Here is a 20,244-nt window from a genome sequence, read left to right on the forward strand (position 1 = left end):
TTAAGTAAGTTGTAGGATGTTTGTGAAGTATCTGTTTTAAACCGGATACACAAAACTGTACACACACACAAACGCACGCACAAACAGGCCTGAAAGTGGCGAGTATTTCACTCGCGCATGGTGAGTAGAAATCTGTAAATGGCGAGTAGAATTGTTAATCAACTCGCTATAGGCGAGTAAAGTTGCTGAAACACTGAATTGAAATGGTTTGTTTGGCAAGTAAAATTTGCTCTCTGGCTAGTAAATTATGAGAAGTACTAGCCAAAGGCGAGTGCCCCATTTTGTGGACTTTCAGCGCTGACAAACCCCACACACACTCACAGTCACACACCTGATAGAGAGAGCAGATAGAAAGAGGGGGGGGGGGGGGGGGGGGCGAGGGGCAGAGAAAAACAGCATAAAGTGACACAATGCGGAAACTGACATCAACTACAAAGGAAGGAACTGGCAACACTACAACATACTTCTTCAGGTGGCAACAGAAAACTGAAAACAGCGTCCAACTGATTACTTGTGACTAGATTGAGTAACAGGAACAATGATGTTGTTCATCATGTCTATATTTAAATAGCTAAAATATCAAACTGTATCTGTAGCTGTATTTTTTTCTTCTTGTTTCAAACAGGCAAAAAGAAAACTCTGAGCAAAAATACATACATCGAAATCGGGATTCATTCCTGGTAGGTTCACAAATGCAATTTTGCCAATCCCAGTGTTTCTGTGTCTGCGTGCGTCAGTGTGTGTGTATTTGCACGTGTCACCTACATAATCAAATGCCAGTAAACGCCATCAAAGAATGGAACACCTCTATCCAACCCTCAGCCCCCTCCACGCCCCTTTTCGATACACCCCCCCCCCCCCCCCGGTAACCGCTATGCTGCTACCTGGGTCTGTCTGTCCCCAGAACTAGCGTCTATTTGGGACATGACGTGAGCCTTTTCCCCCAGTCTATAAGTTAAGTAACACGGGTGACACCCCCCCCCCCCCCCCCCCCCGCTCTCCAGAATACCACGGGTGATTTCACCAAACTGACCAGTCTGAAGTTAGCGACCCCTCGCCAGACACGCACTACACACCGAGAAGCCTGGAGGAGGCCCAGACTTGGGTTTTCATTGACCCTGTACCAAGGTAACAAGCTAACTTTCCACCACCAGCAACGTGGCGGCTGAACTCAACCCAGGCCGGACCGTCACACGGCAAAACTGAGGCGAAAAGATCCTTCCACCACCACACACAATCAATTATACACGTTCGCGGCCAACGTCAGTGACTGCAGGGGATGACTGATCGAGACCAATAATGATTATTTTATATACACTCAAAACTACACGCTCAGGGGCAAAATCGAGGACGACAAAAATCGAACACGCTTTACTTCCCTCGTGCACTCAAAAACGGTCGAAATTTGAGAGTGTTAAACAAGAAAACTGGATGAAACAACACCAAAAGAGACTCACCTGTAGCAAAAGTCGCCCGCGTCTTCGTTTCCTCCCCACGCCCCCTCCGCACTACCGGCCCGTCTCTAACTAAGTGCCCCACGCTCGGCGTCCCATGCTAGAAATTCGTTGGTTGCCGTAGCAACAGCGACAATGTAGCCGGCGGGCCATGCATAAATAATACTTAGTTGCCATAGCGTGGGGCACTCCGGCAGAACCAGTTCTAAGGCACGTCTTCCACCAGGGGCAATAAAGTATTCACCAAGAGGCTGGGAAGAAAACTTCATTGGAGGACGGAGGAGGAGGAGGAGGAGGAGGGGACAAGAAAAAGAATAACTTTGACAATTTCTTGCGAAAGTCGTCTCTTTCCTTTGTCTGTCTTTTTATTTTTGTTTGGGTGTAGGTTACAGTTTGAATAAGTTTCCGGCTTAGCTGCCTATAGCACGTCGAAGCTTCGCGCTATGTTTATATTACTGAGATCAGCCACTGAGTATATTGACATTTACGACAAAAACGAATGTCACAGATTCACGGATATTCTCTCTCTTTTTTTTCTCTGTGTGTGTGTGTGTGTGTGTGTGTGTGTGTGTGTATGTGTGTGTGTATGTGTGTGTTTTGTCTGTGTGTACGCGCGCTCCCGTGCACGGACAATACTGCCACCCAATACAATCAGTTACTTCGATATATATATGCTTTCAACGAAGTTGAATTGACATCAATGAAAGAATTAATAACCAAGGCAGATTCAGAAACACACACTTTCTCACCAACACACACACAAACACACACAAACACGAAGATTATAGACAACAAAGTAGAGGAGAATTTAGGCTCCCCCATTACCGACCTCCCCCCCCCTCCCCCCCCCCCCCTTTTTTAAAAATTTTTTTACCCTTGATAAGCGTTCAAGGCATTTCAGTTTTTCAAGATTTCTTTCTATTTCATTTGAAAAGGCATTGCAAAAATTTCAGTGTTACTTTCTGTTCCCCTTAAATGGGACAGCATACAAACCCATGAATACAGGAAAAGGGGCCAGAAAGACGCTCGTTTATAAATTTCGGGCCAAAAAAAATCCCAAGGACTTTTTTTTTTATTGACTCTCCTATTATCTCGGATCTGGCGGCAAACGGTAATCGTGGTCTCAGCAAAAAAACTTGAGCTGTGCTGTTTCCTGTGGCAACTGAGCCTCGAGTGGCGACTTGCAGAGCGCTTTGTAAATCATGAGAAAACACTGCACGACTGCTATTTTTTTCTATCAAGGAAACTTGACTGCTGTGCACAATTGGACAGAGACACTGTGAAGTCAAAGATCGTCCATTGTTCTACGGATGTTTGATGATATGATGTTGCAGCCAGCACAATCAGTCCCCCCCCCCCCCCCCCTGCCGGCTCTCTCTCTCTCTCTCTCTCTCTCTCTCTCTCTCTCTCCTCATTTACGAACACACGTCCTCAATTTCCAACCCTCGCCCTTTTCTCCGTTACCTGTTATTTAGCGAAAATCACAACGCCTTTAACACTTCGACCATTTTTTTTACAAACGAAAAAGGAAGAAAGAAAGCCCAAAGAAAGCTAGCCCAGCCCACGCCTTGAAGCATGAATATAATCATTTACACAAAGAGATTATAAATCGTAACTTGAAAACTTGAAACATCGGCAAACAAAGCACATGCTCAGACGCAAGTTTATTATCTCCACATGCTAACCACCCCCCCCCCCCCCATCTACACACAATCCCCCCTATCCCCTATGTCAGTTCCTCTTGAAAGAAAAAGAAACATAGCTGACGCACGTCTCTTGGTGGCTCCTTCGGAAATAGTTTTTGCACGCAAATCGCAAGATTTTCTCGCAGTAACATGTGCAACTGGGACAGATTAAAATGAAACATTAATTATTTTTTCCGTACCACCTAACTTCACACCTGCGCGCACACTAGGTTATTGCCTTTCAACGCTTTTCGTTTTTCCATCTCCTCCTCCCCCCCCCCCCCCCTTCTCTCTCTGTCTTTCTTTCCCTTATTTTTTTTAATTTTCCCTCTCACTTCTCAGCTTGCTAAATGTCTTGGATCGCTGCCAGCTAGTGCCAGGACTGCCTGGACGCGGACACGGCGGCCCAGTGAAAACAGGTTCGACCAGAAAACAATGGACTGGGGGTTTCCATGGCAATCCACGCGCAACTTGCAAAACAATATTCAGGCTTGGGTTCCTATGAAAGGAACTCGCCTTGCAGTTGCCGGGCAAACAAAAGCCGCTTAGACCTGTCCCGCGACCGCCCAGGTATTTAGGGATAACCTGCTACGTTACCATGGCAACGCGACCAAGCGGGGCCCGCTATGCCCCATGAATCAATAAAACTTGAATAAATCTTTTATTGGGTTTTACCTCCAAGTCGCCACTCTGTGGGGCTTTTCTGTCGCAACTTGCGACTTCTTGGCACGCTCTTGGCCCCGACCTGAGCTCGCAGAAGCGGCTTAAGTGCTACACACGACTTACAGGCAGAAACGTTGCAAGTTGCGCGAGACAGCCCCAAAGTCGACCTCAACTTGCACCGTGCCTGATAACGTCGCAAGCGAACAATACCACAAAACAACCGATACCCTTCCTACTATAATTTTTACAACGCAATTTTAATCCCACAAGTATACTATAAAAAGCTGACGTCAACGGCTACAAGCCTACCTGTGATTACCCACTATCACACCGCCCTCCTACTTTCCGTTTTCGAGTACTGATTCAGCAACGCGAAAACTGTCAAAACAAAATGACTAAATTCTGCTAAAGTGTGAAAGCCAACAGTAAAACCATGCCGGCTTTACTGAAAATTATACAACGACAACAAATGAATAATGACCTTCAATCTATCATGTCACACCCTAGCAGGATTGGTCCCAACATGCGCAAGCGTTTCCGAGTAATAAATTCATTTCAGTCGAATCGTAAACAAAATTCTCGCAAAATACACATAAACTCACCAAACTATCCACAAAATACAACAAGCAATATTCCGGACGAACGCTAGGCAAGCGCGATTTACACATGACAAGCAACATTGAAATGTCTGTGGCTTGACGGCATGCCGAAACACACCCCCTCTCAGCGATCTTTGAACCGTATCTCGGCGCTAATAAACCATTTTGGGCTGAAAACAACGAAAATGTCCCAAAACATGCCGCTGCTTTCACTCCTGATTTTGTGCGATCGCGACACGGATCATACAATATGACCTACTAAAAACATTCCAAAAACATCGAACAATGTTTTGTGATAACTTTTAAGGTACATCTAGCTAAAATTACAACTTTTTGAGACTTCTAAAAGTTACAAGTTAATGGGTTACCTCAGTTGTCGATCGATGTCTTCTGCTTGTGTCTCAAAATCTCGTTGCGACGCGAGATTTTGAGAGAAACCCAATAACTTGGCATTTGCGGCGTAGAAAACGGAACTGGTGGGTTCCTTCGTTTAGGGACTACTCAACTACTGAAACTTTGACAGTGTCCAAATTTTTTTTAAAGCGTTACTTATTTATTCCCTTTCGGTTGCCTCAGTAACGAGACGCCATTTTGTCAATCAACAGGTGCGTGTGGCAGCCGTGTTTACAGTTGCCTCGGCGTGTTGGAACTGATACAAAATGGCAGACGAGGAGAGTTTCGAGGAAGAGGAGACCGGAGGAGAGGAGCAGGATGAAGAGGATGAAGCCGAGCCGCCTGGAGACGAGGAACAAGACCCTGAACATGTGGAGGGAGAAGAAGAGGAGGAGGTATGAGATGTTTTGATTTTGCTGGAATTCAAAAGGGCGCAGCTAGTTTGTTTGGGCAGTTTACTCAACGCATTTTTTATTTTTTATTCAGTCTTTAAATCTAGGGTTTACGTGTCAGGATAGTTTACTGATTGAAATATTGTCTGTTTGTTTATACATGTAATGTGTGGGAATGAGCAACAGGGGAGAGAGAGACTGAGAGAGAGAGAGAGATCAAGAGAGAGAGAGAGAGAGAGAGAGAGAGAGAGAGAGAGAGAGAGAGAGAGAGAGAGAGAGAGAGAGAGAGTACAACAACAGCCGTTGAACAGTACATACACTTTTGATAAACTGAAGAGCAAAAAAGTGAGGCAAATCTTACCATATTACTATGCCCAAAATGTAAAGGTGACTCTCAAATAGGTGCTCTCCCAGTTTCGCGAGGATAGCCAGTACTGGCTCCTGCAACATACCAAGACCAGATCCAGAACTAGAAGTATCCATGTGCTTGTGCACACATTTTGTCATTGTGCGTGCTTCTTTCTTTTATTAAAGAAATGCGCATCCACCATTTATGCAAACAAGTAACTTGTGTTGATGCTTTTTTTTTTTTTTTAATTTGTGGCAGCAGGTTGATTATTGCATGTTCCTGATATTGCCCTGGTATAGCCTACAAGAAAATCAGAAGTACTGCTCCTTTCCCCAGTCTGATTCAGTATCTTCCCTGCCCTGATTCAGTATTGCAGAGCCTGTTTTGAGAAGGTTATCATTAAAACATGTGATTTGCTCATATATTTTTTATCGCTTTCACAAGCACAAACCAAAGGCATGTAATTTGTTTTGAATAGAAAGGACCGGTGGCTGTGAATCAGAAGTACAAATACCATCCACTTGTTATCTTTTAATTACTTTTTATTTCAAACGTTCCTTTTTTCTACAGAAAGTACCACCAAATCCCCTGACAGAGGATATCATTGCAGAGAGTTTATCACTGCTGTGTAAAACTGGAGATGGTCTTTCACATGCCTATGTCAGACTGGACATCCATGAAAGGTATGTGCAGCATGTGTTAAGATAAATACAATAATAGGTGACTAGACACATAAAATGCATGAGATTTGGACACATTCATGTGCACATCTACGCACTCAGTATTTGTCACATGGCAGAAAGATGTGTGTGTGTGTGTGTGTGTGTGTGTGTGTGTGTGTGTGTGTGTGTGCGTGTGTGTGGAAAGCTTGAAGTTTATACACTGGGCATACCTATTTCATACCAGTAAACCAGCACCAGAACAAACACATGGATACAGCCATCAGTGCCTTTATAGCCTCTTCTTCTTCTTCTTCAGCGTTTAACTGTTGCTACAAACTGGCATGTGCAACATGTTTCCCACAGTTTTGCAATCACAAGCAATCACGGACACCTGTTGAAAAGGATGATGATTAACATCTTTCACATCTACTGGGTTGATTTGCAAGTAAATGTTTTAATGTTTTTTTAGAAAGTTCATCCTGCTTGTCAGGAGGCTGAAACAATTTTGTCCTGCCATTTTTTTCAGGGGAGTTACAGACATTTCCATCCTCAAATCATTCATTCACTTGCGCTACGTTGACGTCAGCAAAAATGCTCTCAAGGACATCTCACCACTCAGTGCGCTCACACACATGTTGACGCTGAAGGCAGATGAGAATCTTCTGACCAGCCCACATCTGGAAGAGATGCCGTTTCTACAAGTGGCCAGCTTTAGTCACAACAGGATCAACACCACAGAGGGCATCAACCACCCCATGTTGGAGCATCTCATTCTCAGCAGTAAGTAGGATTTGCATACAGTGGAACCCCCTTATAAGACCTCAAAACATTTAAGAAAATCAGGTCTTAAAAAGGAGGGAGTCTTAAAATGGGGCTAATTGTACAGAAGTTATGAACAAAAGTCTGAGAAAACAAGGTCTTTAAAAGGAGGAAGTCTTAAAATTGGGGGTCTTAAAAGGGGGGTTCCACTGTACAATTGTGCATGTTAGTGGAATTTAGTGGTAACGATAGTAATGTTGATAATAATCAGTTTTGTAGTAATTTTTATCATCATGGATCTCTCCCATCCATTTATGTCTGTTAGTCAAATACACTTGTGATATAGATGCAGCCAATCACTCACCTATGAGTATGAGTACCAACAGTTGAAATGTTTTAAAAAGTATTCTGAGTACCAACAGTTGAAATATTTTAACAAGTATTCTGAGTACCAACAGTTGAAATGTTTTAACAAGTATTCTGAGTACCAACAGTTGAAATGTTTTAACAAGTATTCTGAGTACCAACAGTTGAAATGTTTTAACAAGTATTCTGAGTACCAACAGTTGAAATGTTTTAACAAGTATTCTGAGTACCAACAGTTGAAATGTTTTAACAAGTATTCTGAGTACCAACAGTTGAAATGTTTCAACAAGTATTCTGAGTACCAACAGTTGAAATGTTTTAACAAGTATTCTGAGTACCAACAGTTGAAATGTTTTAACAAGTATTCTGAGTACCAACAGTTGAAATGTTTTAACAAGTATTCTGAGTACCAACAGTTGAAATGTTTTAACAAGTATTCTGAGTACCAACAGTTGAAATGTTTTAACAAGTATTCTGAGTACCAACAGTTGAAATGTTTTAACAAGTATTCTGAGTACCAACAGTTGAAATGTTTTAACAAGTATTCTGAGTATCAACAGTTGAAATGTTTTAACAAGTATTCTGAGTATCAACAGTTGAAATGTTTTAACAAGTATTCTGAGTACCAACAGTTGAAATGTTTTAACAAGTATTCTGAGTACCAACAGTTGAAATGTTTTAACAAGTATTCTGAGTACCAACAGTTGAAATGTTTTAACAAGTATTCTGAGTACCAACAGTTGAAATGTTTTAACAAGTATTCTGAGTACCAACAGTTGAAATGTTTTAACAAGTATTCTGAGTACCAACAGTTGAAATGTTTTAACAAGTATTCTGAGTACCAACAGTTGAAATGTTTTAACAAGTATTTTCACATACTCAACCATGCTGAACATGTGTTTCAACGGCTTTTTTTTTCTGCCCAAAGAGAGTGATAGTTTGAGAATGAATGTTGAAGAGAGAGAAAATGGTTAATATGTATTTTCACTGCTTCTCTTTTTCTTGGTCCAGAGGGAGTGACTGATTCGGAATTAATGTTGAAAAGAGAGAACATTATATAAAAGCACATATGACACAAAAGAAGAGAAGCAATTTCACTTGATTCTCCGTTACTTTGACGACGCAATTATTTAGCAAGCCGGTCAGCATGGAACACAGAGAGAGTTGGTGGTGCACAAATAGAGCTGTCTGTTCTATTCAACTATACTGCTAACTCATATCTGCTCAGTTGTTTCATTAATCCCTTTGTTGTTGATGACTCGTGTAATCATAATGTTTCTATTTCAAAATCTAAACAACGAAGTGTCTTTGGTAAGATGAACAAAGTTAAAAAACAAAGGATTACTGTACTCACCAATACAAGAACGAGACAAGACGGTACGAATTTCACCATTTCTATTTCAGACAACATCATCACACAGGTCACAGGTCTTGATGCAATGAAGCTGACACGCCTACACACATTGGAACTTAGAGGGAACAAGCTTGAGTCAACGGATGGCATCTATCTTCCAAACATCAAAAACTTGTTTCTGGTGAGCTTTTCTTTTTCTCACAGACAAAAGGCGGTAATGATACATTACCATAATAAAGATGAGCATGTTGTATAAGTTCAAAACATATTTTCATAGTGCTGGTTTGTGTCTCAGTTGTGTTTAATAAAAGACAAAACTCTGTGTGTATGTGAACGTGTATGGGTTAGTCTGTGTATTTATGCTTGTGCATAATGCACATGTGTGTTTATACGGTTCAATTTCATATGTTTGATTTTACTTTTAAGTTTTTAATCACATATATGTGTATAAAGTTAGTGTTTGTGCATTTGCTTTGTGAGCAAATGCCGTTTGTTGTCTGTTGGTAGACACCCCCATAAATATGAAGACTGTAACGTGTTGACAATAAAAACAATGAATCATTATTTTTTTAGGGTGCGAATGTGATCAAGAGGGTTGAAGGCTTGGGCCGATGCACTGGTCTGACAACGCTTCATCTCCGTGACAACCAGCTGGAGAACTTGGATGGATTTACAGAAGACCTCAAAGAACTCCAGTACATTAACTTGAGGTTAGTGTAATCCTAAGGGAAGAAAAACATCTTACAGTTACCTTTCACCAAGAAAATATTTCATTCTTTAAAGTGGTAATTTCTTTAAAGCATGTTTCAATTATTTAATTTGTTAAATTTAGTAATAAGTGGCTGTGGTATTTTCATGGGAATAAAGTAACTATAATTGTACTTATGTGTGCTGGGGTTGATCCTGAGGATGAACAAAAATCAAGGACAAATACATGTGCGGAAAAGGATGTCAGTAATGAAACTGCACCTGCTGACATGGGAACACATGTATCAATACACACACACACGTTCTTCTGCATGTGTACACATGCACACCACATAATTACATGCACACACACACACTCTTTCTCACTCTCTCTCTCACACACACACTAACACACATGCACAACCTCTCCTCCTGCATTCTCCTACACACACACAAAATGTGTAATATTTTCTCATCACAGAGGTAACCTGGTAACGTCAGTGAAAGAAGCGGCCAAGCTGAAAGGTCTGCCGTTCCTGCGGGCCCTTGTGCTGTCAGAGAACCCAGTGGCGGAGGAGGATGACTACAGGCTGGAGGTTCTTATCGCTCTTCGCTCGCTCGAGCGACTCGACAAGGACGAGTTCACCGATGAAGAGCGAACGGAGGCGGAAGAGATCTTCGAAACACGAAAAGCTGAAGCAGAAGCGGCGGAGGCGGTAAGTGCATGTTTTGCTTTGCGTCTGGGAATACAGAAGGCGAGCAGTGATCTGGTTGGCCTCACTTTGTGTGTGAAAAATGTGAGTGATGTGATCCCTGATTGCTCTTTCCCTTTGCTTGTACAGTCCAGCCTGCCTGTAACGGCCACCCAAGGGACCGACCAAAAGTAGTCCCTACAGACAGGTGCTAATTCTGGAAAGGGGAATTATATAAAAGAACAAGAGGCGAAGCCATCAAGGCTCACGTAAGAAATCGACAAACAGTAACACAAACTCAATCACTCCGTCACACATACACACACACACACACACACACACACACAGAAAGAGAATAGGTAAAACTGTGCAAGAAAGCGAGACACTAGATCTAGATCTGTCTGTCTGCATGTACACTAGTTTCGGCCCGCTCAAAATAATAATGACCGAGACTTTCAGTACTTCCTTCGCGTGACGTCTAACCCTCTTACGTCATAATGTGACGTCAATGTAATGTGACGTCTTCAAATGTTCAGAGTTTCTACCACAGACATACACACGCACAAACACACACACACACACACGCATGCACAGACAGACAAAGTTACGATCGCATAGGCTACACTTACGTGAGCCAAAAACTCCTCTGGGATCTTTCGGAGTGGTCATTGTGGGCGGGTGGTCGCTTTCAAGATGTGGTCGCTAGGGCAGGTTTGACTGTACTGTTTGTTTTGGAAGTGAAAAAACAGAACAATGTTGTGTGTGATTTTGCAATGCTGAAGATTGTGTTTGTGTGTGTGTGTACGCGTGTGTGAGGTTTTTTGGGTTCATCTTGATTGACATTGTACCTCCGTAAATGTGAAGCCAGTAAATTATGTGAATGCGGACTGCGGTAAATGCATGTAGCAGATTGTATCCTCTTTATCCTGTAGTCTTTAACCGAGAAAAAGTGACCATCCCCTATCCTCACCCCAAAATTTAGAGCAAAGTTCTGTTTGTACTGAATTGTGTCTGTTTTTAGTTGTGTTGTTTACATCTGTTTCACAGTTAAATAGGGTCCCTGGATTAGCAGGAGGCAGTTGTAAATGTACATCCAGTAGCTTATCCATTGCCGACTGTACATTTCCCTTTTTTTTTTACTGCAGTACCAACGCTACCAGATTATTTCTGATAAAGCAACATAAGATGATTTCCTTTGACTGAATGATGTATGTGTAAACACCACACACACAGGAAGCAAAAGCTGTGGAAGAACAAGAAGAAAGAGATCGCGAAGCGAGAGAGGAGGAAGAACGGGAACGACTAGAAAGAGAGGGCGAAGAAGAGCTTGTACGGGAGGCTTCAGATAGTGACGGACTTGAGGAGAAGGTCTCAGAAACTGAAGAAGGTCCCGATGACGCTGAAGACGCTGCTAATGAGCCTGAAGATGAAGATGAAGATGAGACATAAACGGTATAGGGTAAACTCTCAGGTTATCTCTCTCATCACGGCCTGCATAGCAACAGCTGAGATATTGGCTTCTTCTTTCCACCTGTGTTTGTGGTTTCTCGTTCCTAATTAGTTGGCTCTGTTAGCTGTACTGGTTTGGGTTAACAGTTCTGATCTCTTGGCTGCGAGTTTTAGTTTCTTGTTACCAGTTATTCTGCTCTGTCATCTGTTTATTTTGGCTTCAGCAGAAAACTTGTTTGATCTGTTACTACTTCGATTTTTTTTCCAATTTTTTTTTTTTTCAAATCACTTTGTTTCTCTTTGATTTAAAAGTCTGCCTTGCTGTTCAATTGTATTTTCTTTCTTTTGGTTACTTGAGACTTTTAATATCATTTTATTTCAGGTTTATATTGGAACTCTTGATAAAAAAAGATGTCTTGAACATCAGAAATTGTATAATGTAACCTCTTGTCTTCACTCTCTGATCAGTACACAGAAACATGTTATTGAAAGTGAACTTAATTCATGAGTTTTCAGTCAGTAACAAAATCAAAACATGAGTACAAAAGAACATCTTTATTTGGTGTTTAACATCGTTTTCAACCACGAAGGTTATATCGCGATGGGGAAAGGGGGGAGATGGGATAGAGCCACTTGTCAATTGTTTCTTGTTCACAAAAGCACTAATCAAATATTTGCTCCAGGGGCTTGCAACGTAGTACAATGTATTACCTTACTGGGAGAGTGCAAGTTTCCAGTACAAAGGACTTAACATTTCTTACATACTGCTTGACTAAAATCTTTACAAAAATTGACTATATTCTATACAAGAAACACTTAACAAGGGTAAAAAGAGAAACAGAATCCGTTAGTCGCCTCTTACGACATGCTGGGGAGCATCGGGTAAATTCTTCCCCCTAACCTGCGGGGGGAACAAAACGCCTTATTCATAGTATCATTTCCGTGTGCTGTGCTCAATGCTACCTTTTTCCTGCTGTTGATATCTTGATTTGGCAGCCACAGATGAAGTTTAACTTGAATTGTTGTTTAATTGTTTGAGAGAAATAAATGTATGTTTCACTGTTGGTTCCTTTGATTTTTGAGTCACTTGAGAAAAAGTGACTATGTAATCGGTCAGTGTTAGTCTGTCCGGCCGGCCATCCGGCCGTCCGTAGACACCACCTTAACGTTGGACTTTTCTCGGAAACTATCAAAGCGATCGGGCTCATATTTTGTTTAGTCGTGACCTCCAATGACCTCTACACTTTAACGATGGTTTCGTTGACCTTTGACCTTTTTCAAGGTCACAGGTCAGCGTCAAAGGAAAAATTAGACATTTTATATCTTTGACAAAGTTCATCGGATGTGATTGAAACTTTGTAGGATTATTCTTTACATCAAAGTATTTACATCTGTAGCCTTTTACGAACGTTATCAGAAAAACAAGGGAGATAACTAGCCTTTTCTGTTCGGCAACACACAACTTAACGTTGGGCTTTTCTCGGAAACTATAAAAGTGACCGGGCTCAAATTTTATGTGAACGTGACTCATTGTGTTGTGAATAGCAATTTCTTCCTGTCCATCTGATGCCTCATATAATATTCAGAACTGCGAAAGTGACTCGATCGAGCGTTTGCTCTTCTTGTTTAAACTGAAAATAAGCAACACATGCAAAAGGTTAAAGCGATGAATAATCTGACAGGCATCAGAGTCCTTTCCTTTAACAGATTGTAAACTGCTTTTGCACTAAGTTAACGATAGAAAAACTATATAGAAACTTATATTACTGAATGTGTGGTAAGACGTTTTTGCTAGATGTGTTTTTGACCATAGCAGACAGGATTTGCACAGAGTTGGATGTAGATAAGAAAACTAGCTGTGTGTGTGAGAAAAAGAGAGAATGTGTGCAGAGTATGTGTGTGTGTGTTAGTGTTTTACAGAAATTTAGTTTGGTGTGTTGTATAAAATAGTTTAAAATCTATTTATACAGCAAGTAGATGTAGACTGTTATTGCACTGTTTTACTTCCTAGATGTGTACAGCAGACTGTAGACGGCTAAATTCCTTATACACACAAACAAAGAGTCTTAAATTTTTTCTGATCCCTCCATAGAGCTTATCATAATTTATGACAATATATTTGTTGTTATAGCAACTCTTGCTTTCACTATAGTTGAAGGGAGATAATTCAGCACTGCATGCTTTACAGAGAGAAAATGTCTGGCTTCTGGGAGACTTGTAAAAGCTATGTAATTATACAGCCTATGAATAAGGTTAACATTTCAGGTATTCCAATTGTTGTCCATATTATACATGTAATGTAGAGTTAAAGTGCGGAAGCTTTGATCAATTTGATTTGTCGGCAAGTATTTATACTTTCTCGGAACAATTTAGATCTCCTGTATAAACTTTTCTCTGGTCTAAGAAAAATTAAAGCAATAATCACACACAAAAAAAGTAAAATGTAAAAAGATTTGATTGAACAATAAATGTTAGTGTCCGATATTCTTTACTTTCAGTCGGCAACCGGTAAACCAACCAGAGCTATTGTTACAATTAAAATACTGTTGATTATTTTTGAAATTATTTATCTAAGATAGTATGTCAACACACCTGTATTCATGCAAAATTTTAAAATATTTACAACATATTATACATTTGTAATCCCGATTTTGTGTTTTGGGGGACTGAGGATATTTTTCCAAGTTTGTTTGTGTTGTTAACTTCACAATTTCTTTTGTTTTCAGAATGAAGACGGAGCCAATTCTGACGAGGAACCAATAGAAGGCTGAGAAGTGTTGTAGACTTTTTGGGTATCAAAATGAACAGAAACAATACCCAGACTTCAGGACATTTTGTTTGAATTCTCTTCTGCCAAAACATCAGACAGTATAGTATCAGTATTCATAGTATCAGTTCTGTGCAGTGTGGACCAGCATTATCTGTGATAATAACATTCCGTCCTTTTCTATACTGTTAAAAACAATCCTTCAACAGAAATATTCGTTTACTTTTGTTGAAATGAAAGTATTTAAATGTGAGTTACTGTATACCCTAAATTGAGCAGCAGAAAGAAGGCACTTTATTTTCTCTGGTCATATGACACCAAAATGTTTCATATAATGTCTTCACATTTATAGGCTCACACAGTGTTTTATCCCAGCAGTTTTCAAAAAGTGTTATGCATTTTTGTAAATATTGTGTTTTAAATAAAACCAGAACAAAATGTTTATTATGAGCTTTCATAGTTAAAAGAGTGTGTGACTACTGTGTGTGTGTGTGTGTGTGTTGTGGTTGAAAGTGGGTACAAGTGCAAAACATTGTTTGTCTAATATTTATAATGACGCATTTCTCCTTAGGCCAAAAAAAAAAAGTTGTATGTTTCTGGTAACATGGCTGCAAAAAATAGGGTAGGTAGGTAGGGATTTTTTATTTATTTTTTGGTTGTCGTTTGTCAGGGTAGAAAATAACTACATGTATACAGTGACGCAAAGAGAGTGGACTTACTATACAAAGAGAAAGACAACACATTACAAAACAAATGAGACAAAAGGGATGCGGGGTTATCGATCCCCCTTGTGTCGTCTGCCGTCTGTTCCTTTCGTTTTGACGCTTTTTTTTTTTTTTTACAAATGCAATTAAAAAAAAAGCCTAGGGTCGGCGAGAAAAAAATAGGTAGGGTCGGGTGACCAGAAACATACAACTTTTTTTTTTTGGCCTTAACACGAACACACGCACTCGCTGTAACAAGATCAAAGGGATTGATTTGGTCATTTGTTTTCAACATCACGGACACATTAGGCAATGACAATAAAAAAAAAAGTAATTCCCACCACAAATTGAAATACAGACTTGCGAACATGAGAGTGTTGAACAAGTAGCAACAATGATTGAGCTGAGCTCATTTTCTGTTTGGCTTTGAAAATAAACGAGAAAGAGGTAAAATAAAATGCAGACATTCACACAAACACAACATTCACACATACAAAGTGCATATACCCACGGCAATAAATCACACCACATTACTCTCAGTCACACACATCTGGAAACTTACTTTATTTGGTGTTTAACGTCGTTTTCAACCGTTCAAGGTTATATCGCGATGGGGAAAGGGGGGAGATGGGATAGAGCCACTTGTCAATTGTTTCTTGTTCACAAAAGCACTAATCAAATATTTGCTCCAGGGGCTTGCAACGTAGTACAATACATGACCTTACTGGGAGAATGCAAGTTTCCAGTACAAAGGACTTAACATTTCTTACATATTGCTTGACTAAAATCTTTACAAACATGGACTATATTCTATACAAGAAACACTTAACAAGGGTAAAAGGAGAAACAGAATCCGTTAGTCGCCTCTTACGACATGCTGGGGAGCATCGGGTAAATTCTTTCTCGTCCCAACCAATATGGGACTCCCCCTAACCCGCGGGGGGCATCTAGAAACTGCAGTAGGATGAAAACAAGAGACTGTGCTTCTCACTCCTGTGAGTATTCTGCTCAAAATGAATCCAAGAAATATTCAAGCTGAAGCAAACTCTAATCCCAAACAATTGTGGTACCAATTAGGTCTGATTTTCCATCTACTGCAGTTCTTGCTGGAACTGAGAAACAGCCTAGAACTGAGAAACAGCCCCATCATCTCTTACCACCCCCTGATCATATTCAACACTGATCCAGCACCATTATCATAAAATTAATGTACTTTGCGTAACTGTTTGATCAAACTGATACGACAGAACTGATAAAAACTGAGAAGCTCACCAAAAATGGGAGGCAACCAAACAATACTGCTGTCAAACAATCTAACATGCATTCTTTTTTTTACAACACACATCTTTCCAACCTCGCACCAAAATAAAGTACATGTATTGTCAAATGACTAAGCTTGACCTTTTTCGCATCAAAACACTTCACAGCACCACCCTGTCTATTTCTTCTTCTTTGATTTTTGCTGGTTTTGGCCGGTGGAGGCAGAGTTAGCGACACTGTCTCCGGTGCCAGTCTCTGGTCTTGCCTTCTGCCAGGGCAGTGGATTTTTTCTGTACATGGGCCAAGGTGGAAGGGTCAGCTGTAACAAGAGGAAATGACAATTTAATTATAGTAATATGTTTTACACATAATACTGTGGAACCCCCCCTTTTAAGACCTCAAGAAAAATCTGAGAAAATCAGGGCCTAAAAAGGTGAGTCTTAAAATGGAGGTAAATGAGGTTTAATGAACAAAAAATCTGACAATGGAGGTACCACTTCTTCGTTCCCTTCATTGGCTTCCCGTGTCCGCTCGTATCAGATACAACCTCCGCTCACGCGCTGACAGTCGCAAAGTGGAAACTCTCGAGCGAAGCTTGCCTTCTTTTGGAAATCGCTCGTTTGCTTCTGCGGCTGCCATTGTCTGGAATTCTCTCCCTTCCTCCGTTCGCCATTCTGCTTCTAAGGACTCTTTCCGCAGTTCCCTTAAAACGCACCTTTTTCGCGAATCCTTGTAAATTGTCCTTGCCATCTTTATAGACTGTTAGAGGTGAAGTTAGATTTGTTGTTTGAATGTGTCTTTTTTGTATAGTTGCTTCAGCTTTGATTGAGCTATAGGGTTGTGTATGAAATTTGCATTTAGTCTTTCTTTTTCTTGCTGAGTGTATGTACAGTCTAGAGAGGAGACGGACATGGTGTGAGCTTGTCCAGGGGGGTATATGAACATCTCAGTGGCAGGGGGATGGAAGCACTTGTTAATGAGTTTGAGTGTGTATGCGCGTGGTGTGCACGAGGATGTATGCACGTGAGTGATATTAGTAAATGTGTATTATTATAATATCATCTTTGTATTTATATTATTGAAATTGTTATTATACGTTATTTGCGTGTTTGACCAAAATATGACATTTTACACAGATCGAGACAGTCATTGTTCTCCGAGACCGCGCTAGCGGTCGAGGTGAACAATGACTGTCGAGATCTGTGTAAAATGTCATATTTTGGTCAAACACGCAAATAACATTTATGTATCGATCGAATTCCTTTCAGGTACTTATGACTTTGTTGTTGTTTTGACGATTGAACGAGCACACACACACACATGCATGCAATCCACATGTTACTTCATATTTGGGCGTTTCAGGTTGACCGAAACTTCAAAGGAACTACAAAACACACGTCATGTACTCACTTTGTTGTTGTTTTGACATTGAACAGCACACACACATGCAATCAAACACATGACGGTTTTTTTTTTGGAGTTCCTTTGAAGTTTCGGTCAACCTGAAAAGCCAAATTATAAAGTTTTGTCGGCCTCTGACGTCACATGACTCAAAGAAGGGAAATCCAATCTCCAATCGATACATATCTCGATGTACAGCGCTAAGAGCATAGTTAAATTTGTGAAGCGGCGCTATATAAGCTATCTTTATTATTATTATTACATTTATTGAGGTTCAATGAACTGAAAATCTGACAATTGAGGTTCATGAGGTTCAATGAACTGAAAATCTGACAATTGAGGTTCAATGAACTGAAAATCTGACAATGGAGGTAAATTTATTGAGGTTCAATGAACTGAAAATCTGACAATTGAGGTTCAATGAACTGAAAATCTGACAATGGAGGTAAATTTATTGAGGTTCATTGAACTGAAAATCTCAAAAAGTACAAAGAAGTCTTAACAAGAGGGGGTTGTCTTAAAAGAGGGGTTCCATGGGTGTATTTTTTAAGTGGTATTACTGGAAAGTACAGCTCCCACAAAAAAACACTGATTGGTAACTGAGCAACCAGGAAAAATGTAAGTACAATATCACACTGACAGCTTTATTTCAATGTTAGTAAAACTGTTAAATGTACTCAAAACTAGCAGAAAAAAAGCTTGTGATTTCCATTTTGATGTTTTCAAGAATTACCTGAAAAATTATAACAGATAATCACTTGACATAAAAAAAACTTATCATCAATCATTTGAAAATCCATGGTCCTTTGCTGTCAAGCTCGTAATGATTTCATTATTATTTCCTTTGCTTTTTTGTTAGCTGTTTAATAGTTATTAAAGAAAAATGTCAAATGATTCTAAAGGTATTGACAGGCACTTACAATACAGGACAGCAGGACTCCCGCCAGAAGAATGTACATGGTCTGTGAGAACTGCTGACATACATAGCCCCATACAAATCCAACCGCCTGAAAAGTGACATAAAAATATGATCATAATTTTAACATTTGAAAACAGCCCAAACTGAGGGATAATGCATGCAAGACAAACCTATATTGGTGCTAACCTGGTTCAGAACATAATCATTCTACACAGCTAAAAAAAAAGTTTACAATAGGAAACTGCACCAAACCTACAACTACAAGCATCTGTGCCTACATGAAAGAGCATTTAAAAAATGGTTCTTGGCAATAGATAGAAAAGTTAATAGATGTTTAGGTTCAGTCAATTATTATCTCCCTTTTGTGTTGATCTGAGCATCCTTGTTATTCATTTCATTTGGAGAGATGAGAGAAAATGATCAAACTCCTCCTAAATTATAAACTATGATTGAACTTAGTACAATACTGTAGTGAGCTTATTCTGCTGTTCATTAACTACTTATTCAAATATCTATTGCACAAAGCACTGGTCATTGCTGCTTGTGTACACTTTGACAGACCATGATGCTCTCTGTCGGTCTTGTTCAATGCTTGGCATACCATTTGAAAGTAAACGTTTTAGCTCATCTGACATCTGGCAAACACATTTACTAACAATTGTGACTTTGAACCAACCAAGCTACTCAAATTAATTTAATGTTTATCTTACAACATAACACAGCAAAACAAGAAAGTGGTACAAGAATCAAGCACAGTAGAATGACTTACTCCAAACAACAATATGATGAGCTGGAATGTCTTTTCTGCCTTCTTTTGTCCAGCAAAGTCCTGAAAAAAACACACATCATCAGTACAGCAAAGTGTCATGATGTTGCCAAAGTTTAAAAACATTCAAGAAGTTGCATGGGTTTATAACGTATTTTTAAGATACAGAAAGGGAATTAATTAGGCACAACAAGTGGTAAAAATGCACCCACTTTATAGTATATCTGTCTTCCTAGCATAACAAAAAGTTCATTCAGATAATAGCATGTTGTGCCAGTCCCAATGGCGCCAGTGGGCATACTTTAGTGTACAGTTCTTGCACTGACAGGTTGTTCTTGCATGACGATTGTGTTACACGCTGTTTTGGACTTTGAGGTATGCAGTTTTGAGTGGATCTCACTGGTGCTAAAGACCAAGATGGCGAGTATCACGCTTTCTAGTCAATAAGGTGTTTAACATATTTGGGTTTCTTTTGCCTCCGAGTATACATGCTGCTAAGCCCATTATCTAAAGAACCAACATCAAGTCAACGTTCACGTATGTGGCACTTGGAGATTCAGTCTCATTGTTGTTTCACAAGTTAGACGCATCAATCGTTAATTTACTTTTGCGCCTTACAGCCGTTCCCTGTGTCTCCGCAGTATCACTATCAGTCTATCACTGACGTGTCTTTCCAGCAGATGGTACAAAATCTCAGTCGTCTCTCGTGGCGTTAGCGTCAAAAACTGCATTCATTTCGAAAAATATACGCATCACATACTTACCATGTGCAGAGGCATTGACTGAATACTTTCAGGAATCAGTGGCATGATGTAGTCCATTTTGAAAGGAAGAAAATTGCTGGAGAGCAGTTGGAGCAGACGTGAAGTTGAGGAAACCGGAAGCCTTATACCGAAACACTCGGAACCGGAACACTCTTTGGA

At 40.1% G+C, this 20,244-nt stretch overlaps 2 protein-coding genes across 2 annotated transcripts; one reads left to right on the forward strand and one right to left on the reverse strand.

Moving 5' to 3' along the window:
- Window positions 1–4,774: 4,774 nt before the first annotated feature.
- On the forward strand, window positions 4,775–14,713 carry LOC138978324 (leucine-rich repeat-containing protein 23-like; the record flags this gene model as incomplete). The annotated part of the gene is given in 8 exon segments (XM_070351033.1): window positions 4,775–5,189; window positions 6,106–6,218; window positions 6,724–6,977; window positions 8,727–8,857; window positions 9,250–9,386; window positions 9,845–10,079; window positions 11,289–11,507; window positions 14,231–14,713. Coding segments are annotated over 7 exon segments (1,215 nt in total). The 3' UTR covers window positions 11,505–11,507; window positions 14,231–14,713.
- Window positions 14,714–15,244: 531 nt separating this feature from the next.
- LOC138978327 (signal peptidase complex subunit 1-like) lies at window positions 15,245–20,242 on the reverse strand. Its single transcript, XM_070351040.1, has 4 exons — window positions 20,086–20,242; window positions 19,325–19,384; window positions 18,557–18,643; window positions 15,245–16,554 (listed from the first exon to the last, which is right to left on the reverse strand). Exons 1-4 carry the CDS (start codon window positions 20,140–20,142, stop codon window positions 16,414–16,416), a joined length of 345 nt encoding a protein of 114 aa, XP_070207141.1. The 5' UTR covers window positions 20,143–20,242; the 3' UTR covers window positions 15,245–16,413.
- Between the last annotated feature and the right edge of the window lie 2 nt (window positions 20,243–20,244).

Source organism: Littorina saxatilis, linkage group LG10 (genome assembly GCF_037325665.1).
Source record: "Littorina saxatilis isolate snail1 linkage group LG10, US_GU_Lsax_2.0, whole genome shotgun sequence".
Taxonomy (NCBI): domain Eukaryota; kingdom Metazoa; phylum Mollusca; class Gastropoda; order Littorinimorpha; family Littorinidae; genus Littorina; species Littorina saxatilis.

Bases quoted from the DNA above. Each gene is read 5' to 3' on its own strand.
- LOC138978327 (XM_070351040.1), bottom strand. From the start codon at position 20,142: ATGGACTACATCATGCCACTGATTCCTGAAAGTATTCAGTCAATGCCT. The intron at 19,385-20,085 runs GTAAGTATGTGA...TGTTTTTTTCAG, and splicing joins AGTCAATGCCTCTGCACATG to GACTTTGCTGGACAAAAGAA. The intron at 16,555-18,556 runs GTAAGTGCCTGT...CTCTTGTTACAG, and splicing joins GAGTCCTGCTGTCCTGTATT to CTGACCCTTCCACCTTGGCC.